General features: G+C 45.7%; 1 protein-coding gene and 1 pseudogene across 2 annotated transcripts in view; both read right to left on the bottom strand.

The window, feature by feature from the left end:
- Positions 1–13,344, bottom strand: part of CEP128 (centrosomal protein 128) — a 236,501-nt gene that overhangs the window by 176,824 nt on the left and 46,333 nt on the right. For both annotated transcript variants that reach the window (XM_089661384.1, XM_089661383.1), the window contains exons 6-8: positions 12,518–12,609; positions 9,693–9,765; positions 7,975–8,091 (exon numbers count right to left, since the gene is read on the bottom strand). In XM_089661384.1, coding sequence (XP_089517510.1) covers positions 7,975–8,091; positions 9,693–9,765; positions 12,518–12,609 — 282 coding nt within the window. The remainder of the gene's footprint in view (positions 1–7,974; positions 8,092–9,692; positions 9,766–12,517; positions 12,610–13,344) is intronic.
- Positions 5,834–5,993, bottom strand: LOC149436852 (U2 spliceosomal RNA; annotated as a pseudogene).

Below are 13,344 nucleotides of genomic sequence, written 5' to 3' on the forward strand. Positions count from 1 at the left end.
GATTTAACTTCACTTCACATTTTGCACGTGTGATGTAATATATGTATGTGCATTTTTATGCACATGCGTATTGATTTTAGTTTGTGTTTTGCCATCATTTTTTGTGTTATCACTAAGCACATTTTTTATTATATTTATTATTATTGTTATTATTTTATTTAAGTTATTTAATTCCACATTCACTTTAATTAGTTTGTATGTAGTGCAGCATTTATATGGTTTTTTATTGTCACTATATTGATTTATGTCATTGGATTCCACATTCACTTTTATTTTTGAATGTAGCGCAGCATTTATATGGTTTATATAGAACATACCACGTTTGTGTATAGGTGGGCAGAAGAGCAGAAAATACCATGTCTGAATTTTGGGGAGGGATCAGGAGATACCAAGTTTGCATATGGGGGACGGGAGAATGTCAGGGAATGGCAAGTTTGCGTATGGGGGAAGGGGGGTTGGAAAATACAAAGTTTGTGTATGTGGGGGGAAGGGCGGAGGTTACCAAGTCTGCATATGGAGGGGATCGGAAGATACAAACATTTCACCATAAGGGAGGGGTCAGAAGATACCAAGTTTGCGGATGGGGTAGGGGTCAGAAGTACCACGTTAGCGTTGGGGGGTGTCAAAAAATGCCACGATTGATACCACGTTTGTGAATAGGGGTGGAGGAAAATAACACGTTTGAATATAATTGATGGGTTGGAACATACCAAGCTTGCGTATAAGGGGCAAGAAGATACCAAGCTTGCATATAGGAGGGGAGAAATGGGCGAGTGTCAAAAAGTACCAAAATGTGCATATGGAGGTGAAGGGGGGGGGGGGGCGTCGGAAGATACCAAGTCTGTATATGGGGGGGCTCGAACAATACCAGGTTTCCTTATGGGGGGTGGGTGGATGGAAGATACCAAGTTCACGTATGATGAGGGAGGGGTCGGATGGGGGGGAAGGGGAGACGGAATATACTAAGTTTGTGTATGGGGGGGGGCGGAAGACACCAAGTTTGCATATGTGGGGAGGGGTAGGAAGATACCAGTTTTTCATGTGAGGGGGCCCTTCCTTACAGTCAAACGTGGTGTCTTCACCCCCATACGCAAACTTGATATCTTCCGACCCCCTTTCATTTGCAAATTTGGTATTTTCTGACCCCTTTCTTATAATTACACAAAATTAGAAGATACTATGTTTGACGTTTATGTGAAGGGAAGGGGTCGGTAGATCTAGAGTTTGCACATAGGGTGGTCGGAAGATACCAAGTTTACATTATGGGTGTCAAACATAGTATTTGCTAATTTTGTGTATGTGAAGGGAAGACACAAAAGTTTGCATGTAGGGGGAGGGGTCAGAAGATACCAGTTTTGCGTATGGGGGTTGCCTCCCTTATAGTCAAACGTGGTATCTTCCAACCCCCAATACACAAACTTGATATCTTTCACCCCCCCCATACGCAAACTTGGTATCTTCCGACCCCCTTCCATATGAAAACTTGATATTTTCCAACCCCTTTATCATTAAATGTGGCTTCTTCCAAGTTTGTGTATGTAAAGGGAAGGGGTCGGAAGATACCAAGTTTGCATATGGGGGGGGGGGGGGGGGGGGGGGGTCGGAAAATACCAAGTTTGCATATGGAGCGGAAGATACCAAACTTACATATGGAGGGAGGGGTGGGTTGGAACATACCATATTTGCGTATGGGGGGGTCACCTCCCTTATAGACAAACGTGGTATCTTTCAACCCTCCATACTCAAACTTGATATCATCCAGCCCCTTCATATGCAAACTTGGTATCTTCCAACCCACTTCCATATGGTATTGGAAGATACCAAGTATCCATATGGGGGAGGGACGGAAGATACCATGCATGACTATAATGGTGGGGTTAGAAGATACCAACTTTGCATATGGCAAGGGGGAGGGGGTTTGTCGAAAGCAGATTTGGGGGGGGGGGGGGGGGAACGGAAAAAAAAACACATTTGAAAAAAGGTCAAACGATATCAAGTATGCATATGCGATGGAAGGAAGATACTACACTTATAAGGGAGTGGGTCAGAAGATACCAAGTTTGCATATCGGGGGATGTCAAAAGGTACCAAGTATGCATATGGTGGTAAAGAAACCAATTTTGTGCGTATGGGAGGGGGGGGGGGGGCTCAGGAGAAAGCACATTTGGACTATAAGGGAGTGGTCGGAATGTACCACGTTTGCACATATTTGGGGGGTGGGGGGCGGAAGATACCAAGTTTGCATATAAAGCGGGGGGGTGGGTCAGAAGATACCAAGTTTGCATTGGGGGGGTGGAGGATGGAATTTACCAAGTCTGCATATGTAGGTGGGTCAGAATATACAAAAGGTTCACTAAGGGAGGGGTCAGAGGATACCAAGTTTTCTTTCAGGAGAGCTTTAGAAAATGCCACATTTGCATGTGGGCAGGGGGGCTTCGGGGGATACCACCGTAGCGTATAAGAGGGGCAGTGGGGAGGGGGTTGGTGGTTGATGCCATGTTTGTGAATAGGGGTGGAGTAAAATATTATGTTTGAATATAAGAGAGGATTTGGAAGATACCAAGTTTGTGTAAAAGGGGTAAGAAGATACCAAGCCTGCATATGGGGAGGGGGGTGGGGCCAGAGGATGGCAAGTTTGCATATGGGGTTGAAGATACCAAATTTATACATGAGGGGGAGGGGTGGAGTTGTCAGAAGATACTATTTTTGACTATAAGGGAGGGGTCAGAAGGTACCAAGTTTGCATATGGGGGTGAAGGAGAGTGTCAAACGATACCAAGTTTGCATATGGGGGAAGGGGGGGGGGCGACAGAAAGTAACAAGTTGGGGCAAAAGATATCAAGTTTGCATTTGTGGGGAAAGGAAAATACCATGTTTGACTATAAGGGAGCGGGTCAGACGATACCAAGTTTGCATATAAGGGGGTGAAGATACAAAGTTTGCATATAAGGGGGTGGCGTTGTTAAAAGATACTATTTTTTGACTATAAGGGAGGGGTCGGAGGATACCAAGTGTGCTTATTGGGGGGGGGGATGTCAGAAAAAGACAAGGTTGCACATTGGGGGGGCAATGACGGAAGATACCAAGTTTGCATATTGGGGGGGGGGGGATGTCGGAAGGTACTAAGTTTGAATATGAGGGTGTCAGAAGATACCAATTTTGCATATGAGGCAGAAGATACAAAATTTACATATGGGGGGGGGGGGAAGAATTGGAAGATACCAGATTTGCATATGGGGGGGTTGCCTCCCTTATAGACGAACTTGGTATCTTTCAACCCCCATACGCAAACATGGTATCTTCCAACACCCTTTCGTGTTGTGGTAGAGGATACCACTTTTGACTATAAGGGAGGGGGTAGGGGGGGTTGGAAGATACAAAGTTTGCGTACCTGAGGGGAAGGGGTCAGAAGATACCAATCTTGCATATTGGGGAAAAGGGGGGAGGGTTGTAAAATATACTAATTTTGCATATGGTGCGGAAGATACCAAATTTACATATATGTGTGTGGTGGGGGGGGGGATTGGAAGATACCAGATTTGTGTATGGGGGGGGGTTGGAAGAAACAAACGCTTCACCATAAAGGAGGGGCAGAGGATACAAAGTTTACGGATGGGGTAGGGGTCAGAAATTGCCACGTTTGCATATTGGGGAGGGGGGGGAGGCTTTGGAGAATGCCACCTTAACGTATGGGAGGGGCGAGAGGGTTGGCGGTTGATATCACGTTTGTGAATAGAGGTGGAGGAAAATACCATGTTTGAATATAAAGGGAGGGGTTGAAAGATACTAAGCTTGCGTAAAATGGGCAAGAAGAGTTGTCAGAACATAGTACAACATAGTATGTGTCTGAAGATACAAAGTTTGCCTATGATGAGTGGGTCAGAAGATACCATGTGTATCTGGGGGGGGGAGGGGGTATGTAAGATACCATTTTTGAATATAAGAAAGGGGCCGGAAGAAACCAAGTTGGTGGGAGGGGTTGGAAGATACTAGTTTTGCATATACAAGAGGGCCCTCCCCTATAGTCAAACGTGATATCCTCCGTCAACCCCCTCTTATGTACAATGCAAACTTGGTATCTTCTAACCCCTTCCATATGGTATTAGAAAATACCAAGTTTGCATATGGGGGGAGGGCTGGAAGATATCAAGTTTGCGTATGGTGGGGGGGTAGGGGCTGGGAGATACCAAGTGTGCGAATGGGGGGGGTGTTGAAAGGCATCACGTTTGTCTATAAATGAGGCAACCCCCCCCATACGCAAAAATGGTATCTTCTGATTAGATACCAAAATAGATTTGGTATCTTCCGCCCGATATGCAAAATTGGTATATTTTCCGACTGAATGCAAACTTGGTATCTACTGACCCCTTGCAAATTGACGGGGGTCGGACGTTTTTGAATACCAAGTTTGCGCCGGGGTGTTGGGTGGGTGGTTGAAAGATGCCATTTGACTATAAGGGAGGGCCCTCATATGAAAAACTGGCACCCTCCAACCCGTCCCCAATATGCAAATTTGGTGTCTTCTGGACCCTCTCCTATATTCAAACATGGTATCTTCCATCACCCCCCCCCCCATAAGCACACTTGGTATCTTCCGAACCCCTCATCATAGGCAAAGTGTGCTAATGGAGGGGGGTCGGAATATACTAAGTTTGCATATGGTGGGGGGGGGGTTAAAAGATATCAATTTTGCATATGGTGGGTTGAAAGATAAGAAGTTTGCTTTGGGGGTGTAGTGTCTTCTCATTCCCTCCCCCAAGCACGAAACCTTGGTATCTTCCCACTACCCACCCCCAGATACCAAGTTCACATGAGGAGGGGTGGGGCAAGAGATAACAAGATTGCATATGGGGAAGGGGGGGTCAGGAGATATCAAGCCTGCATATTGGGGAAGGGGGGGGAGGGGTTCGAAGATACCAACTTTGCCTATGGAGTGGGAGTCGGAAGATACCAAGTTTGCAAATGCAGTGAGGGTTTGTCGGAAGATACCAAGTGTGCATATGAGAGAGGGTTGAAAGATCTTTTTTTTATAAGTCCGCAAACGTGCAACTATAACGAAAAAACCCGTAAGTGTTCACAAAAAAGTGCAAGTGCAAAACACCACACAAAAAGTGCACTTAAGGGTGTGCTTTGTCCTACCCCCGAAGGGGTTGGACCGCTACCCTGATCCCCCGGGGCACGAAGCTCCTGACAGGGACAGAGTTCCCATTTGGTCCTCCTGGCCAAAAGGCCTGGTGGACCACCGTTCCTTATGTCCAGCCGAAGCCGGACATCCAGTACTAGGCCAGGGGGTTCTCCCGAAGAGAAAACCCCCTAGGGACAGGGGAGGAAGGAACCGTATGGCCACACATCCTCCCCCTAGACTTCAGGGCAGGCCCGAGGACCCACACCCTCCATCCTGTGAAAAACACACACAAAAGTAAAAAGTGACAAACGTGGGGTGAAGGAAAAATAAATAAATAAATAAATAAATAAATCTATAAAAATAATAAAAAGTGTCGTGCCCAAATTGTGCACTGACCAGACCCTGAGGCCTGTAGCAAAAAAATTGCCCAGAACTTGACCAAAAGGCCCGGTCCTAGAGGCGCAGTGCAAAAAGTATTTAAACTCGGTGACCATGTGCTCATTCACAACGTGGGGTCCCACACCCAAGTGCTACTCAGAGCACCCCTGAGGCGACTACTCAGGGGGCACCTAGTTTGCGGACTCTCTGCCTTCCCAGCCCCTGGCCAGACCAAGGTAGATCCGTCCAAATCAGGAGGTACTGGGTCCTTCAGACGTTCCAAAGGGGAATTACCCCAGGGCCCCAGCTTAACTTGTGGCGCTCCCCGGTTTCTGTTCCCCCCGTAATAGCCATCCAGACCCCCATCATACCAGTGAGGGTACTATACAACAACCATCCCCGCAAAGCTAGAATGGTCGGGAGCACCCCCACTGGACACTGATAAGAACAGATACTACACTTGATCTTAGCCAAAAGGCCGAGAAGCGATTGAAAGATACCAAGTTTGCATATGGCGGGGGGCGCAAGATACCAAGGTTGCATACTGAGGAAAGGGGGGGGGCGTCGGAAGATACCAAGTATGCATATGGGAGGATACCACATATTACTATAAGGGAGGGGTTGCAAGATATTAATTTTGCATATGGTGGGTTGGAAGGTAGGAAGTTTGCTGGGGGGGGGGCTCAGTGTCCTCACATTCCCTTCCCCCTACGCGCAAACTTGGTATCTTCCCACTCCCCACCCACCCCCAGATACCAAGTTTGCATATGAGGAGGGGTGGGGCAGAGAACAACAAGTTTTGATATGGGGGGTTATGGAAGATACCGTTTGCATATGGGGGGGGGTCAGGAGATATCAAGTTTGCATACGGGGGGGGGGGGAAGATGTAAGATACTATGTTTACATGAGGAGAAGATCGCAAGCTTGCATATGGAGTCGGAAGATACCAAGTTTGTATATGGGGCAAGAGGATGGCAGAGGATACCACGTTTAAAGGGAGGGGTTGGAAGCTACCAATTTTACATATGGGGCGGAAGACACCAAATTTACATATGTGGGTTGGGGGGACTAATTGAATGATACCAGATTTGCGTATGGGGGGGTTGCCCCCCCCCTTTATAGACAAACTTGGTATCTTCCAGCCCCCCCCATATGCAAACTTAATATCTTCCAGCCCCCCCCATATGCAAACTTAATATCTTCCAGCCCCCCCATATGCAAACTTAATATCTTCCAGCCCCCCCATATGCAAACTTAATATCTTCCAGCCCCCCCATATGCAAACTTAATATCTTCCAGCCCCCCCATATGCAAACTTAATATCTTCCAGCCCCCCCATATGCAAACTTAATATCTTCCAGCCCCCCCATATGCAAACTTGGTATCTTCCAGCCCCCCCATACACAAAACACACAGCACAGCCATCCAGAGCTTGCAGTGAAGCACCAACACACTGTCCTCCAGTAAAACGCACACAGCAAACCCTTTGATCGCCCCTCATGTTAACCCCTTCCTGCCCAGTGCCATTACTACAATGTCGGTGCTTTTTTTTTTTTTTTATGCACTGATCACTGTATTGGTGTCAGTTCCCTCCAGTGTCAGAATGCCCGCCGCAGTCCCGCTATATGTTGCTGATCGCCATTATTTGTTAAAAAAAAAAAATACAATCCCAGTATATATACCATCATTTGTAAACACTATAACTTTTACGTAAACCAATTAATTTACACGTATTGGGACAATTTGTGTGGAAAAAAGGACATAAATCTCATTTGGGTGCAGCGTTGCATGACCGAGCAATTGTCAGTTAAAAGAACGCAGCGCCGTAACGCAAAAAAATGGCTTGGTCAGGAAGGGGGGTAAATCCTCAGGAGGGCAAGTGGTTAAAAAATAAAAGAAAATATACCTACATCAAGGTTTGTTCTAGTTCAGTGCCAGGGTTAGTGTTTGGGTCAAAGGTCAGGATTTTTTTTTTTTTTTAAATTGGTATCAGTGTCAGTTAGTGTCAGTGTGTTTTAGGCAAAAGAAACAAAAAAAAAATTTGCACTATTGTTTCTGGGCTGTACTACAGGTACAAACAACAAACAGCATACACATATATGGTATCACTGCAATTGTCAAGAGCTGGAGAATTTTATTTTGGGTTAATATTTGGTGGTAGGTTATGGAAGTAACAAGGAACACACAGCTACATTAAAAAAAAATATTTTTTTTTTTTTTACTATTTTGGCCCAGTTTTCCTTTGATAAGAAAAAAAACAAAATCTGGAGATATCCGTTACCATTTACCACCAAATAAAAGCCCAATCTGTCCTGAAAAAAACACGGTATAATTCACCTGGATGTACAAAGTAGTTGTGATGAAATGTACGGTTTTACTAACACATGTCAAAGTTGCAAAATTGTGCTTAGGTGTTAAGATTTGTTTTACCCTCAGGCGTGAAGGGGTTAAGGGGATTTGTGGATTTTTACCTCTTGGAGCTGCGTGGACACGTGACCCAGCTGCTCCTGCCGGCTGTCTGCCTGCTGCCTCTCCACCCTCATCTCCTTCTCCAACTGCTGCAGCCGCCTCTGTACCCGCTCAGACACCTGCAAGCACCAATGGGACACAAGGAATTTGATTCACGGAGAGGTAAATTGTTGAAGACAAAATGTAAGGATTGTAAAGGCTGCAATACCGGAGCAATTGTGTCATCTGGTCATCAGTCTCATTTAGTATTGTTTTATAGGTGGTTTTCATTGTTACTATTACAAAGTAACATTGACTTCTCCATCACGTCCAACAACGCCACCATCAAACCCGCCCCGCAAGCCAGAGTACTTGGTGTCATTCTGGACTCCAACCTATCCTTCCAGCCCCAAGTCCAATCTTTAACAAACTCATGCAGACTCCACCTCCGCAACATCGCCAAAATCCGCACGTTCCTAACTCCAGAAACCACTAAACAGCTCATCCACTCCCTCATCATATCACGACTCGACTACTGCAACTCCCTCCTCACTGGCCTGCCTCGCCGCTGGTCGTCCCCGCTTCAGTCGATCCTGAGTACGGCTGCCAGACTCATTCACCTTTCCAACCGCTCCGTCTCTGCCACCCCCCTCTGCCAATCCCTCCACTGGCTTCTGATTGCGCAACGGATCAAATTCAAAATCCTAACACTGACGTACAAAGCTGTCCACCATACTGCCCCGAACTACATCACTGACCTAATATCCAAGTACCACTTAACACGCACACTCCGCTCCTCACAAGACCTCCTCCTCTCTAGTTCCCTGGTCTCCTCCTCCCATGCCCACCTCCAGGACTTCTCCAGGGTGTCACCCATCCTCTGGAACTTCCTGCCCCAACCAATCAGATTATCACCTACTCTCCTCTCCTTTAGGCGCACCCTGAAAACCCACCTCTTCAGGGAAGCCTACCCCACCCCCTGCTAACTTGCCGACCTCCTCCACTCTTCCTACCACTCCATCCCCCTGTGCCACTGTCCCCTCCCTCCTAGATTGTAAGCTCCAAGGAGCAGGGCCCTCAATCCCCTCATATTTTGTATTGTATTGTTATTGTTCTGTCACATGTTCTGTCCCCCTTTGTAATGTACAGCGCTGAGTGAACTATTGGCGCTTTATAAATACTGTATCATAATAATAATAAGTAAATGATGGGACAGTACTACTACTAATAATAATCCTCCAACTATTACCACACTGCATGCTGTAACAAAATATTCGACAAAGCCATATTAGTTGCACTCACAGGCATACACTGATCTCTGGAGAGCCCACAGCAGTTTCACTGACAGTCATATACTGATCTCTGGACGTGGCAGGAGTGCAGCCATCTTGCCAGACATATGACATTTTGTATTTGAGGAAGCTGTACGCAGACAGCCCCGACAATTGGAGCAGATGACAGGATTATTCAGTAATGGCTGTAACGTGTTTTCAGTACATCAGCCTGTGACAAGAAGCTCTCATGGAGTGAAAAGCAATAACGTGCGGAGAACATGAACAGACAACAACACTTGTTGTCAGGTGCTCAATCAATCCACAATGCTGGAAGTGACAGGCTTCCCACACACAGGAGCCACGCAGAAATTGTAGATAAATGTCAGTAATGAGAACGCCTCTCCTGTCACATCATAAAAATATACCCTCTAGCCTGGGAGCGGGCTCTCCTACGCTGCAACACTCACCGTCTCCTGGTGCTGGCTCTCGTTCAAGCGGGTAGATAACTCTTCTAGGGCTCTCTTTGTCTCAGCATCAGTCCTAGTAGAAAAATTTGAAAATGTACCACAATGCAGCCTTGATCAATAGCAGAATCCAGCCAGAGAACCTCCACATTGATCTTCCTAAAACTAATCTTACAATAGTAGCACACTGCAGCACAGCTGTCATTGTTCCTGTCACAACACCCTGTGAAGAGATCACTTGACTGCTTTCAGAATTAAAGGTTGCACTCTCCGTGAACCATATTAAAGCTGGCCTACTCTGAATTAAGAAGCCCTCCTCCCCGAAACCTGATCCCCTTCCCGAAACATGATCCCCTTCCCATACTATACCGCAGCTCTGAGATCACATGACCAGTGCCTTGGCATTATGCCATGTTGAGCAGCACCACAATAGGGTGGTGGCTTCTTCAGTCAACCGGTTGGGGCTTTAATCACTTGTCTGCCAGTGCAGTATAAAAATGGCAGCTGGTAAGGATTTTAAATGCAGTGATAACTGCTTTAGCAGTCGGGGCTGTCTGAATTTGTAGAGCAGGCAATAGACTTTCACATGGAAGCAATTTGGGCAGCTGTAAAGCTGCCTGATCACTTCCACAGCCTGTCAAAGGCCTCACCCCCTGCCTGATTGCCCCCTTCACATATCCCAGGCTCAGGTGTCCCACCTACAGTACCGGCATGGCTGGTGTTGGTGAGCAGAACAGAGGGATACCAGCGAACAGGTCTTCTGTGATCTCCCTACAGCGAATAAACACAGAAGCAGGGTGTATTATGTCACTTCCAGGTTTGGCTGTCTTTTCCCTTTCTGCTTGTAGCCAAGGGAGAAGCTAATGGAGCAAGATCTGTCATGGTTCGTGTCAGTGGAGGGCAGGCCAGAGATCATGGGTCTCATAGTCCCCTGACATTTTGGTAAAGAGAACCCATCATTACATTATGCTATCAAGTAGGGGGCATTTGGCACCCTATGTGATAGCAATAACTTAAAAGGATAAGTTAACCTTTCGTAACCCAAATTCAGGGCGCATCATGTAACATGTACTATGGGTCAGGCCACTGCACCCCCTGATCCCGTTTTGACAGCTAGCGGGGGAAACTCCCCCCCCCCCGCTAGCTGTCAACATGAAGAAAAAAAAAAAAAAAGAAGAAGTGGCAATGCAGAGCTCCGCCTGCCCGAGCACATCATTCATTCACAGGGTTCTGGGAATGGAAAACTACATGTCCCAACAGCCTTTGCTGCTGTCGGCCTGTAGTTCTCAATGAACTATCACAGCGCTGTCGAGCACTGTGGTAGTTCATTGATTCTTCCTGTCAGACTATATCGACTTCCTCCGAGGTACGAGCACACAGATTACACTGACAGTTTGCAGGAGACCTGCACGGAACCAGCAATCTGTTGATCGCTGGTGCAACGCCTTCCAGGATCCTAAAACAAAAAATAGTAAATGCACTTTTTTTACCTGCATAAAAACGTGCATTTATTTTTTGTTAAAAAGTAAATTTATCCATTAATAAAAAAAAACAAAAAAAAAACAAAACCAATTTTTTTTAATTCCCCCACCCTCAGCAATCTCCTCCCCCCACCCTCAGCATAAACACCATACTACAGGGGCAGAAATAACTTTTAGGGCAATACATTTGTTATTTAAAAAGTCACTTTTTCTTTTAAATCACACTGGGCAACACAAAAATCATTTCTAAACCTCCCGTAAAAGTGACATTTGTTCAAATACAGCGTTTGTTTCTAGTGCTTACTATTTGCAGGCAGGCTGGTAGCATTATGCAGTATAGGTTGCCAGGGAACATAGTTTTGCATTGCATACTACAATACAACCCACTACCGGCTACCAGTTCTGACAGTGAGGCTCCCGCTAGGAACCACAGTCATTCAAAACAAGTAGGAGAGGGCATGTCAACGGGGCTGACTAAAAGGCTACAGGCACGTAGTGCATTAGTGTGGCATCCTCTAGCTCAGATGAGATGCTGATGAGTTCATACTGACCATGCCTGCACAGATCTGTCTCTGTACTTGGCGTGGTCATAACCAAAACAGTAAAAAAGACCAGCAGGATCACCAGTTTTTTCTGAGGAAAGGAAGCGTTAAGTAAAGCACAGGCTACATTTACAATCAACAGGAAAAACACACATGATGGATTGAGCCCATGGTGATGAACCCCTTAGGTAGAACTTTTTATTTCCACTTTGGATAGAGCAAAGGAGGGTTTTTTCGCCATCTATGTGCCATTTCGGAGATTTCCCTTCACTTCCTGTCCCACAGCCAAAAAGGAAGCGTGAGGAAATCCTTTCAAAATTAAGGGAATCCCTTGGACCCCCCCAGGTCACCAGAACTAGTGTCCCTATTGGAAGTCATCCCCTTTTATTACTAATCTAGGAACAACCCAAAATTTGGGATTTTGTTTACATTCGCTCTCAGTGATAATGGTAAACAGGACAAAGAGCGGGTGAATATACCTAAAGGGGGCATGGACAGCAATAAAAACCTGACAAGAGTTCTAATCTAAATTAGATGTCTTCATATTGTTTTTGATTGTCCAGTTGTGGATGCATATGTTACCCTTGTTTTTCCAATCATTTACTTGTACCATTTGAAATTGATCGCCAAATTTTCTTTATGTCCGTGTACATGTCTTTTATCGTTAATACAAATATTATGGAAGAAAAAACACGCATATGGGTAATATGGATTTTGCTTGGATACAGATCTACAGAAAGCAAATCCAATTTAGAAATTAAAAAAAAAAAAAAAAATTTAGATCTGCACTTCAGAAAAGGAGTACCTGTTTCTCCGTGCAAGCTCGCGGCCCAGGTCATCATGCAGACGGAGTTGGTCGCTGCTCAAATCTCGAAGGGACTGATGCAGGGAATGAAGCTGGAACACAGTTAGACCAAAAGCATTGTAAACAAAACGTTATCAATATATCATATAAAGGATCTGTCGGTTTTGCCCCATGCATGTACAGAAATGGCAGTCACAGATAAGTAGATATAACGCGCAGAGTGTGGTCTATTTCAACCTGAGAACAGTTCAATGTATGACAGCTATGAGATTCCATTTATAAATTTGTTGAGAAGGAAGTGGGGACTTCAGTGTGGGCAGCTTGTTAAAATCTACTTATTCTTCAAAGTGGTCCTACAATCAGGTATGAAAACTATACAGGTATGAAAACTATACAAAAAATATAGAACATACAATATATTGCCAAACTTATTGGGCCAGCCCTCCAAATCATTGGATTCAGGCGTTCCAATCCCCTCCATGACCACAGGTGTATACAATCAAGCCCCTAGGCATGCAGACTGCTTCTACAAACATTTGTGAAAGAATGGGTCACTCTCAGGAGCTCAGTGACTCCAAGCGTGGTCCCGTGATAGGTGGCCACCTGTGCAATAAGTCCATCTGTGACATTTCCTGGCTACTAAATATTCCACGCTCAACTGTTAGTGGGATTATAACAAAGTGGAAGCAACTGGGAACAACAGCAACTCAGCCACCAAGTGGTAGGCCACGTCACATGACAGGGCAGGGTCAGCACATGCTGAAGCGCACAGTGTGCAGAAGTCGCCAACTGTCTGCAGAGTCAATAGCTAGAGTCCTCCAAACTTG

The sequence above is a fragment of the Staurois parvus genome, unplaced genomic scaffold (assembly GCF_062004578.1).
Source record: "Staurois parvus isolate SC_StPar_1 unplaced genomic scaffold, SC_StPar_1.0 ptg001330l, whole genome shotgun sequence".
NCBI lineage: Eukaryota > Metazoa > Chordata > Amphibia > Anura > Ranidae > Staurois > Staurois parvus.